This window comes from Anomaloglossus baeobatrachus, chromosome 2 (genome assembly GCF_048569485.1).
Source record: "Anomaloglossus baeobatrachus isolate aAnoBae1 chromosome 2, aAnoBae1.hap1, whole genome shotgun sequence".
Lineage (NCBI taxonomy): Eukaryota > Metazoa > Chordata > Amphibia > Anura > Aromobatidae > Anomaloglossus > Anomaloglossus baeobatrachus.
This window is the reverse complement of record NC_134354.1, coordinates 621414124-621435663: the sequence shown is the minus strand read 5'-3', so window position 1 is coordinate 621435663 and position 21540 is coordinate 621414124. Positions and strand designations below refer to the sequence as shown.

General features: G+C 44.9%; 1 protein-coding gene across 2 annotated transcripts in view; it reads left to right on the top strand.

Annotated features, from left to right (window-relative positions):
- Window positions 1-19416, top strand: part of SUGT1 (SGT1 assembly cochaperone of MIS12 kinetochore complex) — a 238643-nt gene extending 219227 nt beyond the window's left edge. For both annotated transcript variants that reach the window (XM_075336843.1, XM_075336842.1), the window contains exon 14: window positions 18935-19416. In XM_075336843.1, the coding sequence (XP_075192958.1) occupies window positions 18935-19036 (102 nt within the window). In that variant the 3' untranslated portion in view covers window positions 19037-19416. The remainder of the gene's footprint in view (window positions 1-18934) is intronic.
- The last annotated feature ends 2124 nt before the right edge of the window (window positions 19417-21540 follow it).

Here is a 21540-nt window from a genome sequence, read left to right as displayed (position 1 = left end):
TAGGAAGCTGAAGCTACAGCCCCCCTTTCCACCACCCTGCCGACAGACAGAGCACGTGACGCACTCTCTCGCACCCCTCTTGTAGTCAGCCCAATTATGGAATTGCCCGACAATAAGCAAGAAGGCCGCTATTCTACTATGCCGATGATTGAAGGGTTCCCGGTGAGAGTAAAGGGCGCTTTACACGCTACAATATATCTTACGATGTGTCGGCGGGGTAACGTCGTAAGTGACGCACATCCGGCATCGTAAGTTACATTGTAGCATGTAACAGCTACGTGCGATTGCGATTGAATGGTAAAACGTTCATCGCTTGCACGTCGTTCAATTCCTAAAAATTGAACGTCAGGTTGTTCATCGTACCCGGGGTAGCACACATCGCAGTGTGTGACACCCCGGGAACGATGAACAGATCTTACCTATGTCCTGCGGCTCCCGCCGGCAATGCGGAAGGAAGGAGGTGGGTGGGATGTTTACGTCCCGCTCATCTCTGCCCCTCTGCTTCGATTGGCCGGCTGCCGCATGACGCCGAACGTCCTTCCCACTCCAGGAAGTGGATGTTCGGCGCCCACATTGAGGTCGTATGGACGGGTAAGTACGTGTGATGGGGGGTTATTAGTTTGTGTGACACGTTCAACAAATTGAACTTGCCGCACATACGATGGGGGTGGGTACAATCGCATACGATATTGTATGTTGGATCGTATGGTGTAAAGCAGGCTTTAGGTATATATTTTCCTGACCTCAGCGAACGGAATATATATAAACCTACCCAAATCTCACTGGTTGCCAAACAATGATCCTGGGCATAAACTCGCTGCCACCAACCGGTTACGGTAACTATTCGCCGAGCACACAGACGTGGAGTTCAGGATCGAGATAACAGAACAGCCCAAGATTAATTATATATTTTAATCAGCCTAAAGCACACTAGAAACTACAATATATACAATATGGAATCTACAGAATATATACATAGGTCAGAGTACATTTACAGGTAAGTTATGGATCACAAACAGGCATACAGATCATGCAGTTACCTTATGCGTCTGGCCACAGGGGGGTGCTGTTCGACCAGGGTTCCAGGAACTTTCTCACAGGTGTATCATACACGTGACCCCCGAGCAAAGAACACCTAACAATGTCTGAACTGGGATTATCAAACTGGCTACAATCCAGGTCCCCTCCTACCTTAGTGACCTCACAGGGGAGGACTGCCCCACCCCTGGCTCGAGTCTAAATAATATCTAAAAGTGAATATTATCTGCAACTCCGGACTGGGAGGTCCGATCGGGATGGTTCTGGTGTCATCAGATCCGTCTGGGTCCCCTCCGCATATTGAGTCCAGGGACGACTCCTCTACCGGACTCCTTCTCGCAGTTCTCTGTATCTCGCCGCCCCAGGGCGCGACAAAGAATTCGAGGGTATGCAGAGATGCGGCTCGAAGTCCCGATTTTAACGATGTAGGGGGTGTATGGCTCAGACGCACGGTAATATCATAACTGTGTATGACATTATGGAGCCAGGAGTATGAACTCCTGCTGGGACAGAGCTTCCTAGATGTCTTTTGAAGCATCCATTGTTTTACTAGTGTCCCACCCACTCTCTTTGATGAATGGGCCTAACACCCAGGGGGTCTTCCTCTGGTCTGCCAGGGTAATTGGATTTGACACCTTCCCAGATGCTGAACATCTGAGAAGGATCTCTGTGTGTGAAGGGAGGGGGGTGACATCAGGGAGTGCTGACTGACATGACTGAACATCATAATTTCTCCTCATATCCCAGGATTTCCCTCACACTACCCAGGGGGGAGTAGAGGTTAGACAAACCAAGAATGTACCTTTTTAAAGGTGTTGCATAAAAAGTAACCTTTGTCAACTATACTCCTATCCCCCAGTCAAATACATATTAACGCGTATGATACTAACTAGCAGAAAAGGCAATGAGTCTGTTTAATCCATAAATTTGTAGACTTTAAGCCCAGGAGAGGCATGAAATTAAGTTAGGGTCCCATCAGAGAAAGGTCACCTTGACGCGGTGATGGGCTCACATGAATTATGAATTGGCCAATATATGCACTTCATTTCTCTAAGTATATTATAAAGCATTAATGCAGTTTACATTTCATATATTCTATGCATGCATTTATCTAAAGGCCGCTTTACACGCTGCGATATCGGTACCGATATCGCTAGCGTGGGTACCCGCCCCCATCTGTTGTGCGACACGGGCAAATCGCTGCCCGTGCCGCACAACATCGCCCAGACATGTCACACATACCTGCCCGGCGACGACGCTGTGACCGGCGAACCGCCTCCTTTCTAAAGGGGTGGTTCGTTCAGCGTCACAGCGACGTCACTGAACCGCCGCCCAATAGAAGTGGAGCGGCGGAGATGAGCGGGACGTAACATCCCGCCCACCTCCTTCCTTCCGCATAGCGGCCGGGAGGCAGGTAAGGAGATGTTCCTCGTTCCTGCGGTGTCACACGGAGCGATGTGTGCTGCCGCAGGAACGAGGAACAACTTCGTTACTGCTGCAGTAACGATTTTTGAGAATGGACCCCCATGTCACCGATGAGCGATTTTGCACGTTTTTGCAACGATGCAAAATCGCTCATAGGTGTCACACGCAACGGCATCGCTAATGCGGCCGGATGTGCGTCGCCAATTCCGTGACCCCAACGAGTTCGCATTAGCGATGTAGCGTGTAAAGCCCCCTTTAGTGCTTACAGTATGCTGCTGTATCCTTTTGTTTGTGTTTTGATTAAAGGTACTCTCCCCACCCCATCTGAGAGCAGCATAATGTAGAGACAGAGACCCTGATTCCAGCAATGTCGCTGTTTGTGGTCATTTTAATAAAATCAATGTTTTCCCTGCTGCAGATCTATCAGAGCTCATGAATATGCTGAACTACCAGTCAGCACACCAAGTAGTCCTCTAATGATAATCTCCTGCTGGTTAAATAGGGATTTTATCAAAAATACACTAAGCAGCCCAGTAAGCGACACATCGATGGAATCAGAATCTCTGCCCCACGTTACGCTGCTCTCAGATTAGGTGGTAAAAACCTGGTGACATATTCCCTTTAACTTATCCTGCCTAACTTTTAGACACTGCACATTTAGGCTAGATCGATTTACAATATGCCAGAAATATCAGAGTGGCACAATCATGTTAATAAATTTGTTGCAGCTTTATACATGCTAGTCCAGGTTTACACCATTTATTAACCAATTTACTTTGATTCACTAAGTTATTCCAAAGTTTCTTGCACAGGAGCTGAATTTAGGCCAATGCCATTTGTCCACTTTCTGCTGTTATGCCTGGCCCTCTCATTGAGCGGCTTTATTAATATATGTAAAACACCTCCTAAATGTAGTGTGTGGCCTGTAAACTGTTTGTTTTTGTTTAAAATTATTTTTTTTTTTAAACATAAATTTTTATTGCATTTTTCAGAATTCTTACAATATGTCTAACATTTGAACAAGAATAAATTCACCTTACCAATTTACCCACCCCTGTCTTAACCCACCCTGTTTTATTCCCACTTTATCCTCCCCAACATTTTTAATACGCTGAACACCAGGTATAAGTCGCAAAAGAACACACAGCTCCTCTATATTCTGATTCCCGTTTGAAGCCCTATTTCTCTGAAGCCCTCGTCTCGCCCTACTGTTGTGTCTCTACTGCGTGTGTATTTTCAGCTTTCCCAATGTGCCTTGCAAGTCTCCCAGTAGATACCATTCTGTATTAGTGAGAGGAGATACCACTTTACGTATTTCTGCAACTCCATACTGTTGTACTATAAATCTCTTCCATTTTTTAAAAAAGTTTCCCGTTAGTTCGTCCTTATTTCTTTCGGCTTCCAACTGTTCAATATTGAGCAGCTTTTTAATCTGATTGACCACCTCCTCCTCTGATGGAACAGATTCCTCGAGCCATCTGCGTAGTAGGGCCTTTTTCCCTATCATAGCAATATTATGAAAGAGTCTTGGAATCGTGGTCCCCCGTGTATCTCCTCCTTCGTTTTCTTTAGTCCTGTGGTGGAAAATCCACAACAATGGGTCTAGTTCCATTTCCACTTCCCATACTTTTTCTATAAGTGTCTTCATTTTTCCCCAAAATTTCTGACTTTGTGGGAACTGCCAAATCCCGTGGTATAAGTCCGTTTTCGGCTGTTTACATTTGGGGCAATGTTCTATTTTATTCATAGTCTGCTTGGTGGGGATGTTAAAACCATAAATTGCTCTGTGCATTAATCTAAACTGTGTGTCCCTCCAGCCCTTATTAATTACCTCCTTCCTCATCCATCCCTGCTGTATCTTTTCCCCTGCCTCTGTATCTTTTAGTTGTCGTGCCCATGCTCCCCAGACCTGGTCCGAGTGCAGTGGTACCAGTGCTGTTCTCAGATCTTTGTACAGGGAGGAGACAGTAATCTCCTGTTTATCCTTCATTATAAATTGGTCCATTTCATTCATTACCTGTTCTTTTCTAACATCCCTCAATAGTCCCATTATTCCCTTTTCCACCTGTTTGTATTGTATGATTTGGAATGGGGAAAGCCCGTACCTGTTCACCATCTCCTCAAGGGTCAACCGCCTATGTTCCATTTCATGGAGCAGATCCTTCACCCCACTGATCCCCTTATTTCTCCATTCTAGAAATAGTTTGTTTTCCCTCCCTGCTGGGAATTCCGGAAAATTCCAGATATTTAGGTATTTGGAGATTCGCCAGGACAGGTTAAACTTTTTCCTCACTGCTTTCCACGCCATTATCGTATCCCTAGATACCAGGGAGTGCTTAATTTTCCTCGGAATATTGGCCAATGACGTGTGTAATATTGCCCCCAAGTCCCATGGTCTACAGTACTCACTTTCCAATTTTATGTTAGAATAGCTATTTGTCTTCCTCAGCCAGTCTATTACGTGCCTCATCAAGCATGCAAGGTTGTAGCCTCTCACATTTGGCATCTTGATTCCTCCCTTTTCCAGTGGTAGCATTAGTTTTTCCGCCCTAATTCTTGGTCTTTTTCTCTTCCATAGGAAGCTTGTAAATGCTTTATTCAGTCTATTTACATCCGCATGCTTTAATAATATAGGGATAGTCTGCATTGGGTATAGCAGCTTCGAGAAACTCATCATTTTTAAGAGGTGGTTTCTACCTAGCAGGGATAGCGGCAGCCCCTCCCACATCTTTAGCTCTCGTTGTATTTTCTGTATCAACGGTTTGAAGTTTAATTCATAAATCGAGGCAGGCTGGCGTCCCATCTGGATCCCCAGGTATTTACGGTGAGTTTTTGCTATCGGTATCCCACATATGTTATCCCCTATTCCATAGGTTTTCAGGGATGACATGGTTCGCTCATTCAGAAACAGTATTTCACATTTTGTCTTGTTCAATTTAAAACCTGCCATAGACCCAAATCTCTCTATCTGTTGTATTGTTTGTAAAAGGTCATTCTGTGGTCTATTCATGAATAATATGATATCGTCCGCGAATAGAGCTGAATGTACTTTTTCCATTCCAATGTTAATGCCCTCAAAGCAGTCTCCTCCATTGATCAGTTTTGATAATGGCTCAATGGCTAGATTGAACAAGAGAGGAGACAGCGGGCACCCCTGTCTCGTCCCCTTGGTCAAAGAGAAGGGTCGTGACAAAAATCCGGGTGTCGCCACTCTTGCCTGAGGGTTTGCATATAGTATACCTATAAATGTTCTGAATGCTCCCCTGAAGCCCATATTATCTAGGACTGTTTCCAGCCATGGCCACTGCACATTATCAAACGCTTTTTCAGCATCCAACGTGATCATGGCTGGAAATTCCCCTCCTTGTAGATCCCTGTGTCTGATGGCGTCCATTACTATCATGGCCTTTCTTACGTTTGTCACGGCTGCTCTCCCCTTTACAAACCCCGATTGGGCGGGAGAAATTAGCCTTGGTAATACCTCTGCTAATCGATTGGCCATCAATTTGGCCACTAGTTTAAGGTCTTGGTTGATTAGTGAGATTGGTCTATAATTCGTTGGATTGTCCAAATTTTTGTCTCCTTTGGGTAAAAGTTTTATATATGCAGTGTTAAGGTGGCTAGACATTCCCGTACCCCCTAACATTTTATTAAACATACGTGTCAGCGTTGGTGATATTTCCTCCTTTAGTACTTTATAGAATTCCCCATTGAATCCGTCAGGCCCCGGTGCTTTATGTATACTCCTATTGTTGTTTGCACTTCCTCTATTGTGATGTCCGCGTTCAGTCTAGTCAGTTTGTCTTCGGTTATTTGTGTAAGTCCTAATGTCTTTAGCCACTCCCTCCCTCCTTCTCCATTTTCATCCCCTTTACTATATAGTTTGGCATAGTATTCCCCCAAGATCTGGTTGATCTCCTGTGGATTCGTCGATTTGGTCCCATCCTGTCTTGTCATATTAGCTATTAACGTCAACGGTTGTCTTCCCTTTGCCAGGTTAGCCAGCAGTTTACCTGCCTTATTGCCAAATCGGTGCAAGTCAACCTCCTGCTGAGACCTTACTAGTTCTTCTCATTTTCCTACCCACATGTCAAACTCTTGTTTTGCTTCCTTCCACTCTTCTTTTGCTTTTTGGGATTTGTTTTCTAGGTACCTTGTGTATTTCTCTCTCAAACTAGTGCTTGCCTCCTGGTAATGTTTTTGCGTCTGTTTCCTGATTTTGGCTACATGCCCCATCAGTCTCCCCCTTAATACTACTTTCGCTGTTTCCCAGAATAGCATTGCCTCTTCCTCGTGCCCGCTGTTAGTGCCGCAATATTCCTCCCACCACTCCTTTAATGTTTTAATAAAATCTTTATCTTTGAGTAAGAATGATGGAAATCTCCATATATAATCCGAGCCCCTCTGTCATTTAAGTCTAAGGTCACCGGGCTGTGGTCAGATATAACCATGTTCTCTATGTCTAAATCCTTGACCCTGTGCCAGAGTCTTTGGTCTACTAACATAAAGTCAATCCTTGACCATGCTTCGTGTGGGTGTGAGTAGTGTGTAAATTCACGTTCATATGGGTGTTGCGTTCTCCAACTGTCCTGCAGATTTGTGTCTTCCAGTAATTTGGCCATCAAACCCTTTGTATTCCTACTCTGCCTACCTTGTTCCTTGCCATACCTCCTATCCTCCTCTTTCGAAACTACTGCATTAAAATCTCCCCCCACTATCTTATTTGGGTCTACATCCACTCCCAATTTGTTGGTGATAACGTCAAAGAAGGCTTTTTGTTCGGTATTAGGGGCGTATATATTGTGTATACTAAACTCTCCCTGCGGGCTAGTTAATTTGATATGTATGTACCTCCCACCATCATCACTGTCTTGGGACACTATTTCGTGAGTAAAGTGTTTGTTTATTAAGATCATTACCCCTGCCTTCCTTCCCTGGGATCCTGACCCGACTACCGCCCCCACCCATAATTTTTGCATACGAAAAAAATCCCCTTTTTGCAGGTGGGTCTCCTGCAGTAGTGCGATATCTACCTTCAGTCTTTTAAGGTGTCGTAATATCATCATGCGCTTATGTGGAGACTTCAAACCTTTTACGTTCCAAGTGACTAATTTAACCATTATCCCAACATCTCGGGACATTTGTGTCGCTATATGTTCTAACTTGTGTGTGTCTTGGCGCCTTTCCCTGGTCTTTTCCCTGACTTAACTCCGCTGCGTACTGACAACTATGTATTGCCTGGGCGCAACCTTGTGCCCTCTTCTTAGCATTAACTATAAACCTGTTGGCTACCCCCCCAACTGCCCTCAGTTTTCTTTCGATGTTCTTATAGCGTTGCTTTCCCTGAACCCAACTATTCAACCTAAATCTATGGTCAACTAACAACCCCTCAACTGTCCCCCCCTTTACAATCAATCGTCTCGTCACTTCCATTTTTTCTGTGATGCTCCTGGCTCCGCAATCCCCTCTCAGCCCCCTAATTAACATTTACATATGGCCTGTCCTTCATTGTTCTGTTATCTAACACACCAGAGCAAGGCCTTCCTGGTCAATAGCCGTGCCAGCATGCAATACCCCCTCCCTCATTGCCCAATAGCCGTGCCAGCATGCAATACCCCCTCCCTCATTGCCCATACCTATTATTTGTTACCTCCGGTCTCAATTTCACTTCACCTCCCATCAGCATAAGTGACCTGGCTACCAGAAGAGCGATTTATCAGTAGATACTAAAAAGAGAGAAACCCGGTCCCCCATAGATGTTAGGATCTCCTACACCCCCGATGGGGCAGGGCACCTTGGTCCATATAGATTGAAGAGGCGAGGGGAACTGAAGAGAAAAGAAAGGAAAAGCCTACAAGAGGGGGGGGGAAGGAAGAGGAAGTAGGAAGTGGAAAAGGAAGTGGAAGAGGAAGTAGGAAGTGGAAAAGGAAATAGGAAGAGGAAGTAGGAAGTGGAAGAGGAAGTAGGAAGAGGAAGTGGAAGAGGAAGTAGGAAGTTGAAAAGGAAGTGGAAGAGGAAGTAGGAAGTGGAAAAGGAAATAGGAAGAGAAAGTAGGAAGTGGAAGAGGAAGTAGGAAGAGGAAGTGGAAGTAGGAAGTGGAAAAGAAAGTGAAAGAGGAAGTGGAAGAGGAAATAGGAAGTGGAAGAGGAAATGAAAGGGGAAGTAGGAAGTGGAAGAAAAAATGAAAGAGGAAGTAGGAAGTGGAAAAGGAAGTAAAAGAGGAAGTAGAAGTGGAAAAGGAAGTAATAAGTGAAAGAGGAAGTGGGACAGGAGGTGAAAGTAGGAAGTGGAAGAGGAAGTAGAAGTAAGTAGGAAGTGGAAGAGGAAGTGGAAGTAGGAGGTGGAAGAGGAAGTAGGAATTAGAAGAGGAAGTGGAAAAAGAAGTAGGAAGAGGTAGATGGGATGGTAAAGGAAGTGCAAGAGAAGTAGAAGAGGCAGTATGAGGTGGAAGAGGAAGTAGGAAGCGAAATAGGTAGTGAAAGGGGAAGCAGGAAGTGGAAGGGGAGGCGGAAGAGGAAGTGGGAAGCGGAAGCAGAAAGTAAAGATGCAATAATAAACAGTAGATGTTACTCATCCCCTGCATTCCGTCAGTCCCCTCTCTCTTGGGCCCCTCAGTTCAGTTCAAAAATATCGATTCTTCTCCCTGCAGCCTCTCTCATGGAGCTCCCCTCTTCTGGCTTCCAGGCCAACACGACGGCGACCTCCTTGCTTTTGGACTTCCTGCATGTATCTCCTTTCCCTCCATCCAGTCATTCCGGCCCGATGCCCGGCTCTCCTCCTCTCTTCCTTGCCGAGTATGGTGCCTCTCCAGGAAGTCCTCCATTTGGTTTCTGTTCTCCATCCATCTCTCCGCCTCACTCAAGTCTTTCGTCGCAAAAAGGGATCCATCACGTCTTGTTACTCTCAGTATTGCAGGATACAGCAGTTTGAATTTTATGCCTTTACGATACAGTGCGGTACAAATCTTACTAAAGGCTTTCCTTTTGCGTGTAACCTCCGCCGAGTAGTCACCGAAGATCAGCACATTATGCCCTTGTAAAGACAGTGGGGTCCTCCTTCCTCTAAACGCTCGCAGTATCTCTTCTTTGTCTTTGTATTCCAAGTATTTTATTATCACTTGGCGCGGCCTGGCTGGTCCCGTCACTCCCGTGCTGTCTTCCTTCCCATTTGTTCCTCCTGTGCCTGGACGCTCTCTTACAGGGCCCACTCTGTGTGCTCTTTCCACCCTGCATTTGTGCGTTAGACCTAGCGCCTTGGGGAGCTCTGCTTCACATATGTTGTCCAATTGCCGCATGCTTATAGATTCCGGCAAACCCACCAGCCTTAAATTGCTTCTTCTGGAGCGGTTTTCCAGATCCTCTAGTTTGTCTCTCATGGCCTGGGATCCCTCCACCATCTCCTGCAGCTGCCCCTTTAATGCTGCCACCTCGTCTTCTGTGTCAGAGATTCTTTGCTCCATCTCTGACATCCTGGCTCCCTGCTGTGCGATCTGTTCCTTTAAGGGTGCTAGCACTGCCCCCACCATAGCCTCTAGAGAGTCTTTGATGTTGTCTGCCAGGTGCACTGCTACTGCTCCAGCCAGACGGTCATAATTAATTTGCAGGCCTGGGAACTGCTCGTGCTGCTGGGCTGTCTGCTGCTGGGCTGTCTGCTGCTGGGCTGTCTGCTGCTGGGCTGTCTGCTGCTGGGCTGTCTGCTGCTGGTGCTGCTGGGCTGTCTGCTGCTGGTGCTGCTGGGCTGTCTGCTGATGGTGCTGCTGGGCTGTCTGCTGCTGGTGCTGCTGGGCTCTCTGCTGCTGGTGCTGCTGGGCTCTCTGCTGCTGGTGCTGCTGGGCTGTCTGCTGCTGGTGCTGCTGGGCTGTCTGCTGCTGGGCTGTCTGCTGCTGGTGCTGCTGGGCTGTCTGCTGCTGGGCTGTCTGCTGCTGGTGCTGCTGGGCTGTCTGCTGCTGGAGTTGCTGGGCTGTCTGCTGCTGGAGTTGCTGGGCTGTCTGCTGCTGGAGTTGCTGGGCTGTCTGCTGCTGGAGTTGCTGGGCTGTCTGCTGCTGGAGTTGCTGGGCTGTCTGCTGCTCATGCTGCTCGGCTGCCTGTTGCACATGTTGCTGAGCTCTTTGCTGCTCTCTCAGCTGCTCCCCCTCCTCCTCCTCCATCCGTCCCCGCTCACCTCCCTGCACACCGCCGCGGCCCGCGGCCGCAATTTTGCGCTCCATGTGCACTGCTTTCTCTGCAGCACCCTGCTCCAGCTGTCTGCCACCGCTCCGGAGCAGGTACCGCTCCATGCACGGTCACCTCCCGCTCCTCGCCTCCCCTTCTCTGCCTCTTCTCCCGGCCGTGGGGCTCCTGTAGTCGGTGTGTGGGGCTGAGGAACGTGCGGAGCTCTGTCTCCTGCGTCCTCACATCACAGCGCCGGAACCGGAAGCCAAACTGTTTGTTTTTATAGCCAATTAACCTCATAACGACGGCCGTACGACTTAAAGCGTCGGGAAACAAAGGGTACTTATTCTGTTACGACGCTTTAAGGCGTCAGGACGAAAAAAGCCTGTAGCGCCCCCCAGTGACCGAAAATCTCGGGTTTCAGCTACACCAATAATGTGTTCGCCGGTATACACCGTATACCGACGATCACATAGAAAACAAAGAAATGACTGGTAAAACAGATTTCTTTTTCATCTGACGTGATCAAACATGTCAGATGAGAAAGAAATATAAACCCCTAGTGCCCCCAAGGCCCCCGGTACCGGAGAATCCCCCGCCCACCCCAACCCCCCCCCTTCTGGAACATTCAAAATGGCGCCGAAGCGCACCGAAAACTATCGCTGCCGGCGGCTCTGCATTCATTTCCCTCCGATCTGAAATGATCAAACATTTCAGATCAGAGGGAAATGTCCTCCCCCTGAGCCCTCCTCCGGGACACCGGAGCTCTCTGGTCCCCCGGAGCCCCCTCTGGTTCTACAGAGCCCCCCCCTTCCATCCTCCGGAGCATGCAAGATGGCGGCGCGCACAGTAGCACGCGGCCGCATTCATCCTGCTCTCATTTCTGTCGCATGTGACACATCACATGCGACAGAATAGTCGTCCCCAAGTCCTGCCAGGTCTCCCGCCGTCACCCCACGTCAGCCCCCGGTCTTCCCCGGTACCTGGCTGCTGCTCCGGTCCCCGCAGCGGGATCACTCCGCCTCCTTCAGGAAATCTGGCGGCGCATGTGCAGACAGCGGCTATCAGCCAGCTCCTTGCAAGCAGGGACACTGCCCTCACTGCTGCTGTACTGTGGACCGGGGGAGCGTGAGTGCAGTAATCTGCAGCCACACTCCTCACATGGAGGGCCTGCTGTTCTAGAAAATGGGGGGTACATTCTCTGAGCGTGCCCCTCACATTCTGAAATGAGGTTACTGCAGGTCACTCTGCCCTAGGTTGGACCGGGGCAGTGTGAGTGCAGTATTCTCAGATTACTGCACCCACACTGCTCACATGAAGAGCTTGCTCTTCCAGAAACTGGGGGATACGTTCCCTGAGCATGCCCCCCATATTCTAGAAGGTCCAGAGTCGTTGTGGGACCTCCAAAATGGATTACAGCGGACTGGAATTTGGTTATTTTCAATAAATTGGTGAAAGAGGGAATGTGTTGGGGAGCATTTTTTTAAAATAATTTTTTTTTTGTCTTTATTTTTTTCTATTACTGACTGGGTTAGTGATGTCGGGTGTCTGTTTAGATGCCGTGACATCTCTAACCTCTGGGCTTGATGCTAGGTGACATTACAGCTGGTATCAACCCCGTATATTACCCCGTTTGCCACCGCACCAGGGCACGGGATGAGCTGGGGCGCAGCGCCAGGATTGGCACATCTAATGGATGCGCCACTTCTGGGGTGGCTGTGGCCTGCTATTTTTAGGCTGGGAAAGGCCAAATAACCATGGCCCTCCTCACCCTGATAATACCAGACCACAGCTGTCTGCTTTACCTTGGCTGGTAATCCAATTTGGGGGGGACCCCACATTTTTTTTTTTTTTAGTATTTTTAAATAATTATAAAAAACAGCCTGAGGTGACCTCCACATTGGATCACCAGCCAAGGTGAAGCTGCCAGCTGTGGTCTACAGGCTGCAACTGTCTGCTTTACCCTAGCTGGCTATCAAAAATGGGGGGGAACCCACGTTGTTTTTTTTTTTTTAATTATTTATATTTGGGCACAACACAATGAAAGTCACTAACTGGCACCAGCTTAGAATATGCAGGCAGTAGGACATTATATATGTGTTAGACATCTATCCATCCATCCTAGCTCTTTAGGCTATGTGCCCACAATCAGGATTTGCAGCGTTTTGGAGGCAGAGTGTTTTCACTGCGTCCATAACGCTGCGTTGTGCGTTACAAGCACAGAGGAAGGATTTTTAGAAATCTCCTGCCCACGTCACTTCTTTTCTCTGCAGCATAAACTGACCTGCGGTGCAGCTTCCTGAGTAGCAGGATGTCAATTTATGCTGCAGAGACTAAAGTGTTCTTCGGAGGGAGAATAAAGTCCGCAGCGTCCCGAACCCGGATTGTATGCACAGACAGCTGCGTTCTCCGGCCAACATCACCTACATCTCTGCAGGTGGGCTGGCACTGCATCCTAGACACAGTGTCGCCGGATTGTGGACAGGTAGCTTAAACGTGAGAAATTTGGCGCTTCAGCAACATTTTTGTGAAGTACCTGTAGATTCAAAATTCTCACGATACTCCTGAATAAAGTGCTTGGAGGGTCTAGTTTCCAAAATGGGGTCACTTGTGGGGGTTTAGGCTGTATAGGTGCCCTAAGGGCTCTGCAAATTCGACATGGTGCCTACAATTTATTTCAACTTTTACAAAAATAAAATCATGCTCCTTTTGTTCTGAGCCTTAGGCGGGCTTTGCACACTACGACATCGCAGGTGCGATGTCGGTGGGGTCAAATTGAAAGTGACGCACATCCGGCATCGCATACGACATCGTAGTGTGTAAAGCCTAGATGATACGATTAACGAGCGCAAAATCGACGTAATCGTATCATCGGTGCAGCGTCGGCGTAATCCATAATTACGCTGACACGACGGTCCGATGTTGTTCCTCGCTCCTGCGGCAGCACACATCGCTGTGTGTGAAGTCGCAGGAGCGAGGAACATCTCCTACCGGCATCACCGCGGCTTCCGTAGGATATAAGGAAGGAGTTGGGCAGGATGTTTACATCCTGCTCATCTCCGCCCCTCCGCTGTTATTGGCCGCCTGCCGTGTGACGTGGCTATGACGCCGCACGACCCGCCCCCTTAGGAAGGAGGCGGGTCGCCAGCCAGAGCGACGGTCGCAGGGCAGGTGAGTGCATGTGAAGCTGGCGTAGCGATAATTTTCGCTACGCCAGCTATCACACGATATACCTGCGACGGGGGTGGGGGACTATCGCGTGCGACATCGCAGCATCGGCTTACTGTTTGTCCAAACAAAGGGTTTTTTGTCACATATAGGGTATCACTGCGCTCATAACAAATTGCATAACAAACTGTGTGGTCCATTTCTTGGTATTTCCTCTTTAAAAAAAAGAGGAATTTGGTGCTAAAGCAACATTTTTCTGAAGAAAATTTTTTTTTTCAATATGACTACCTAAGCTTATCAAATTTTATGAAGTACCTGTGGGTTCAAAATGCACACTATACCCCTAGATTAAATCCTTGAGAGGTCTAGTTTCCAGAATGGGGTTACTTGTGGGGGAGCTCCACTGTTTAGGCACCTTAGGGGGTCTCCAAACGCAACATGGCGTTCGCGAATGATTCCTGACAAATTTGCAGTCAAATGGCGCTCCTTTCCTTCCGAGCCCTGCCATGCACGCAAACAATTGATTTCCACCACATATGAGATATCAGTGTACTCAGGAGAAATTGCACAATAAATTTTATGGTGCATTTTTTTCCTGTTACCTTGTTGAAGTAACAATTTTGTGGTAAACTTTTTTTTTTTTTTATTTATTTTCATGGCTCAATGTTATAAAATTCTGTGAAGCACCCAGGGGTTCATGGTACTCACCAAACATCTAGATAAATTCCTTGAGTGGTCTATTTTTCAAAATGTGGCCACATGTTGGGGAGCTTCACTGTATAGTCACCTCAGGGACTCGCCAAAAGCAACATAGCGTCCGCTATTGATTCCAGACAATTTTGCAGTCAAATGGCTCTCCTTCCCTTCCGAGCCCTGCAGTGCGCCCAAACAGTTGATTTCCACCACATATAAGGTATTGCCAAACTCAGGAGAAATTGCACAATAAATTTCATGGTGATTTTTTTCCTTTTACCCTTGTGAGAAAAAAAGCTACCTGGTTGAAGTAACAATTTTGTGGTAAAATTTTATTTTTTATTTTCATGGCTCAACGTTATAAAATTCTGTGAAGCACCTGGGGGTTCAGGGTACTCACCAAACATCTAGATAAATTCCTTGAGGGGCCTAGTTTCCAAAATGGGGTCTCTTGTGGGGGGTTTCTGCTATTTACGTACCTTAGGGGCCCTACAAATGCAACATGGTGCCCGCACTTTTTCAGCCAAACTTCCTTTCCAAAGTTAAAATATCGCTCCTTCCATTCCAAGCCCTCCCAATAGTCCAAACAAAGGTTTGTGTCCACATGTGAGGTATCCCCACGCTTATAAGAAAATGGGTAACAAACAAGTCCAATTTTTGGAATTACCTCTTGAAAAAGTGAGGAAATTGATGCTAAAACAACATTTTTGAGAAAAAAAATGAAAATTTTCAATATGACAACGTAATGTTATCAAAATCTGTGAAGTACCTGTGGGTCCAAAATGCTCACTATACCCCTAGATAGAAGCCTTGAGAGGTCTAGTTTCGAAAATGGGAGTTTCTGCTGTTTAGGTACCTTAGCGGACCTGTAAATGCAACATGGTGTCCGCAATCTATTTCAGCCAAATTTGCTTTCCAAAATTCAAATATTGCTCCTTCTGTTCCGGGCCTTCCCATTTGTCCAAACAGAGGCTTTTTTACCACATGTGGGGTATCGCGCGCGCTCATGAGAAAGTGGGTAACAAGTTTTGGGGTCCATTTTGTTGTGTTATTTATTTTAAATGGGAATAAATTTGGAGTAGAGCAACATTTTTAGGTAAAATTTTATTTTTTGCTTTTTTTTTTTAATTCCACATTGCTTTAGTTCCTGTGAAGCACCTGAAGGGTTAATAAACTTCTTGGATGTGGTTTTGAGTACTTTGTGGGGTGCAGTTTTAGAATGGGGTCACTTTTGGGTATTTTCTGTCACCTAGGCCTCTCAAAGTTACTTCAAATGTGATGTGGTCCCTAAAACAAATGGTTTGTAAATTTTGATGTAAAAATGACTGTGAAAAATGTAACTTCCTAACAAAAAAAAATATATTTCCAAAATTGCGCTGATGTAAAGTAGACATGTGGGAAATGTTATTTATTAACTATTTTGTGTCACAGAACTCTGGTTTAACGGTATAAAAATTCAAAAGTTGAAAATTTTTCTAAATTTTTTGATAAAATTCAATTTTTTTTTTATAAATAAATGCAAAAAATATTGTCCAAAATTTTGTAATAACATGAAGTCCAATATGTAACGAAAAAACAATCTCAGAATCACCGGGATCCGTTGAAGCGTTCCAGAGTTATAACCTCATGAAGTGACACTGGTCAGAATTGCAAAATTTGCTCTGGTCATTAAGGTGAAAATTAGCTCCGTCACTAAGGGGTTAAATAGTCAGGATTTTGTGCTTAGTAAATCAGCTCCATTGTGCTGCCTTATTCTTTGTCTCTTCACTTTGACTTTCCCTGATTGAAAATATCAAAATTAGTGCGAATTAGTGGAGTAGTTACATTAAGCAACTTAACAGAATGATTTTGTACTTGCCAATGGGCCCCTTGAAAAGAAAAAATGGTTGCTATGGGCATCTGCCCTTGTACTGGTTTTCTCTCCCTGTTTTTTTTTTATCCTTCTTAAATGAACACAACATAAAAGAAAAATACAAAAAATAAAATTTGTTGGGCGCTGATTCTATAGATACACCATATGAAAGGCAAAGTGCCATGGTATGAATTGCCACCACCAAGTACAATGTCTGTGACCACATAGAGTTGTATGGCCATTATGTTCCTGGCACTACAAATTTTGTGGTTCACCCTATGCTGCAATAGGCATACTCTCAATGTACTGTATACCGCTAATGTAAAGAGTAACTCTAAAATCCACTGAAATGGCAAGTGCTCTTTAAAGGGAATTTTTCATGAAGGTCATCCCTCTTAAGATATCGTATATGGACATACAGGTTATAGAAAGTTGAATAGAATTATATCTTGATATCTGCAATCCAATGTCCAGAGAAATCCACGTTTTTTTTTAAATGCAGATGAGATATTAAGATCATCACTCTTGGGCGATTTTTCATTTTTTCCTCACCTTCTTCCAAGAGCCATAATGTTTTTATTTTTCCAACCTCTTCTCAACCGATGACATATATTTACGTCATCACCATGTCCCTGCCTTTGATTCAGGCTTACACGCTGAGGCCGCATCTTTCCCCACATTTGACAGCTGATTCAATCGGTCGTCAAGTGCCTCTAACAGCTATGATCAGTTAAATGTCGCTGTCACTGATTGACAACCGCATTTAATATGTGCAGACAGGAAGCTCATCACTGATCCCACCCATCGGGGCACCCGTCATGTGATCGCTGGGCGCTGATGGATTGTCATAACAGCTGGGAGTTAACTAATGACCCATGTACCTACCTGTCATTACGATCCTCCTGTGAACACTGGCTGCGAGCCGGTATTCATACGAAATAGTGATTTCTGCTATACAAAGCCGTGCTGATGCACCGCGCTGTATAGCACAGGTGATCGGACGATCGCACTTTCAAGTCCTCTAAGGAACTATTAACCGCTTAACGACCGCCAATACATTTTAAAACGGTGGCCAATAAGGGTACTTATTCCTTACTGCCACTTAAAAATAGTGGTAAGAAATAAGTGTCCCTCAGAGTCGAAAAATCTCCATGATTTCAGCTGGAGATCACCATCCGGGCTGGCTTTTCTGGTCACTTGATCGCCATAATTGAACGGATAACAGCGATCACATGATCAAACAATTGCTAAAATGTATATATTTAAAAAACTACTGATGTTAGATTAGTTGTTTTTTTTTGGCAGGGATTTAAAATAAAATGGCTTACAGAAAAATCACTGTAGAGTAGGCGTACACGATGCTTGCCTCGGCAGTTTTGGGACGGATACTGAATAAGCCTCTGAAGTAGAACCGTTTCAGACAGTGACGACTCTGCTTTGTCTACGGGATCCCACAGCCCGATGTAGTGAAGTGAGTCGTCACTGCTTAAACGTCAGAGGCAGGGCCAAGTACTGAACTCCCCCCTCCACTGTGGTATCCTGACCCAGTCATTTTCCCTACATATTCGCCCTTTGTAGCAGTCCCTGGCATTAAACTACTGCAGATGTCACTAATTTTGCGCCTTTCTGATGTTTTTCACACAGTCTCAAAACCCCAAAAATGTGAATGTTTTAGAAATGTTTCTCATGACTTGAATTTTAAAAAAAAAAAAAATATACATGTTTGATCTACTCGGACTGATCTTGATAGTCATATCGCCAGGTCAATTTTACGATATAGTGAACATGATGAATAAAAAACCCCTTACAAAACCATTGTGACATTGCACTTTATTTTGCAGTTTCACCACACTTTTTTTTTCCCCCTGTTTTGCAGTACTCTATATGGCAAAATGAATGGTTTAATTCAAAAGTGCAAATTGTCCCGCAAAACTAAGTCGTCATGCTGGTTTATTAACGGAAAAATAGAAAAGTTATGACTCTTGCAAGAAGGGGAGGAAAAAAGAAAAAAAAAAATGGAAAATCGCCCTGGGGTGAATGGGCTAAAGGGAATCTGTCATGAGGTTTTTGTTATGTAATGAGAGCACATCATGAGGTAGGGGCTGAGACACAGATTTCAGGGATCTATAACTTATTAGGCTATGTGCTGTTGTTTCAATACATTGAGTGTTTATGAGCGGGACATGATGATCACTGCCGGCATTTCAACTACTGTGAGGCCTAGTCCAACACCTCCTCTGATAAGCGGCTTACTGTAAAGAGTCTATATATATATATATATATATATATATATATATATATATATATACACATATACTTATATATACACATATATACACGTATACTTATATATATAAAGCTGTGATGTGGGTGGGGTTAGCTTTCTGAGCGCTACTACATCTAAAACTGATTGTGTCAGAGCTGCTAAACCTATTAATCGAAGTGACACATGGTCTCTTTTCCTACATTATGCTGCTTTCTAATGAGGTAGACAAAACCTGATGACAGATTCCCTTTAAGAATTGTCCCAGCTATTGCTTCCATATGATACTATGGTTATAAAATTGTGTACACTGAAGCATTAAATAGAAGTGCCTGTGTCTTACAGATGGAGTCCGGCGGTACCGTCCTTAGTACAAACTGGTCAGATGTGGGCAAAAGGACAGTAGATGTGAATCCACCAGATGACATGGAATATAAGAAGTTCTAACACATCCCAGGAGCGCAGTCACGTGGCAGTCTACAATGTTTCTGAATAGCCGGGTGCCCAACTGCTTGTTGAGATTTTGATGCGTTTGCATCGGTTGTTTGCTTTTCATCATTCAGAATATCTCATGGAGAATGCTTTGTGTTCACTGCTTCTGTTAAATGTTGCAAAAGATTGAGTCACAAGTCTACCTTATCCATTATTTCTGTGCTGTGGGAAGGAGCCAGACCGGGGTATGCACAGCCATTCTTAATGCGAATTGAGTTATTTTATTAGTACTCGGAGTGGTAACGTTAATCACTTCTGACAAGATGTTGTAAATTTCTCACTGTGACCTACTGTTTGCCCTTTTACGAATTGCAAAATATAAATATACTTTTTCAAATAAAGTCCTAGTTATTTATTTTCTTCCATTTATAATGTTCTAAGGTTCTCACTAAGCTCAAGTGCAAATTTATACATTAGTAGCTTGTAATTTATACATTAGCAGTGAGAATTGATGTCATGTTTGATTTGCATAGGAAGCTTGAAAACCTGCCTGTTGACTGACGTTGCTGGAAATGAGCATTTGAAGTATGGGAGTTGTGTGCTGCATATCATTCATGTGTTTGTCAGAAAATCAACTAACCGGCTTAGTGCAGGTGCAGACTCACAAAAGACCCGCAAATAAGCTACAGAAGGTAAAGAATATTTGGTAGAAATGTATGCCTGTGTTTAAAAGGAGATCATTGTGTTCCCGATATGATATCCAGGGACAGATGTGTGATTTAGAGCAGTCATTAGAATATCAAACAAAGAGAAAAGAAACAAAACAAGAGCTGTCACATAACAACTAATGTTGACACATTTTTTTCCCCCGTTTATCAAACGTGTCCTAATTTTACATCAGACTACTTTTTCTCTTCAAAGATAATAAGAATTTGTGCCAACATTGTGTTTCTGTTCAAGAGTCTTCAAGTTTCTTGTAGCTATCTATGATGTACCTCTCTGGATCTCTTAATTTATGTATATATACATATAGGCTTATACGTTTACAAACCCCAGGCAGAATTTATAAGATATATGTACCATTTTTGGAAAATCTGTGATCCTGAGCAAAACACAAAACATCTTTCTTCCAAAAGGACTTAAATAATCAAAAAAGTATACTCACCTTGTGTCCCCTGCCTCTTCAAGCTTCGTCTTCCAGTAATCAACACATCAGTGCTGCAGTCAATGATTGGTTGCAGCTGTTACATTTCCATATGATAAACCTTATCAGGATGTACAGAGACTAAAGGCCCAGTCACACACAATGACTTACCAGCGATCCCGAAAACGATGCGACCTGATAGGGATCGCAGGTAAGTCGCTGGGAGGTCGCAGGTCAGATGTCACACAGTCAGACCTTACCAGTGATGCAGGAACAATACAGGTCGCAGTAGCGACCTGTATAACGATCTCAGCAGTCACTGTGGCCCTGTCACACAGTGTCAAACACAGCGATGTGTCCTGGCCCAGCAGGACATCGCCTTTGAAGAAAATGGCCTGGACCATTCTGCAACGACTAGAGATCTCACAGCAGGGGCCTGATCGCTGGTAGGTGTCACACATAACAAGATCGCTAACGGGATCGCTACTGCGTCACGGAAACCGTGACTCAGCTGCGATCTCGCTAGCGATCTCGTTATGTGTGATGGTACCTTAACTCTGTACATCTTGTGTAATCTGGGCCTTGTTTTAAATCTTAACTTTACAGTAAGACTAGGTTTGTAGGTCTAGCTGCGATTCAGGCCAAGAGGCAGCAAGGAAAAGGAAGGGCTGCGCATATATGCACCTATCACTCGAGACTGAATTATTAAGAGGCAGATAAGGCTGCAATCTAGGTTTTGTTTTAAAGTTGAGCTCATGATTTCAGCTCCTGACTGTATACGGAGCCTGCCATGAAATTCATGCTGTTTGAAACCATGAACAGTATGGGGTTTCACAGTAACCATAGTTTGAAAATCTAGCTGAGGATTATGTGTTTCGGCTGACTTGTCTGATATGGTTCCCAGCCAGCTTCTCTCCGCCCTTCTCCAGTTGACTGATAGATCTCTTCTTGTGTGTGAATCTGGTGATAGATTTCTTTTAAAACAAGATCTAACCGGAGATAGAGAAAGTTATCCTCCCCTGCCATCAAGGAATAATGGGCCCGATAAAAGCAAGGAGAGTGTATCTCTCTGATGCTCCAGCATGAGCCCATGAGTCCTGATAAGCGCTTTACCCATAGTGTGCTATGTGAAAAAACATCTTTTCCAGGCAAAAGAAACAAAGGTTAGACAAAGCATGTTTGAAATGCTGTTTATATTTCATCCAGTATCGTGTTATAAATTAGCAAGAATGTGGTAAGCAGTCATGTTCATTCATGTTTTTATAAAATAGTACATCTTACAAATAGAGTTGGTGAGTATCTAACTATTTGTACTCGCTATACTCATAACGAGTACTGTCTAAAACTCGCATACTTCTTCTGAATGTGTAATGCA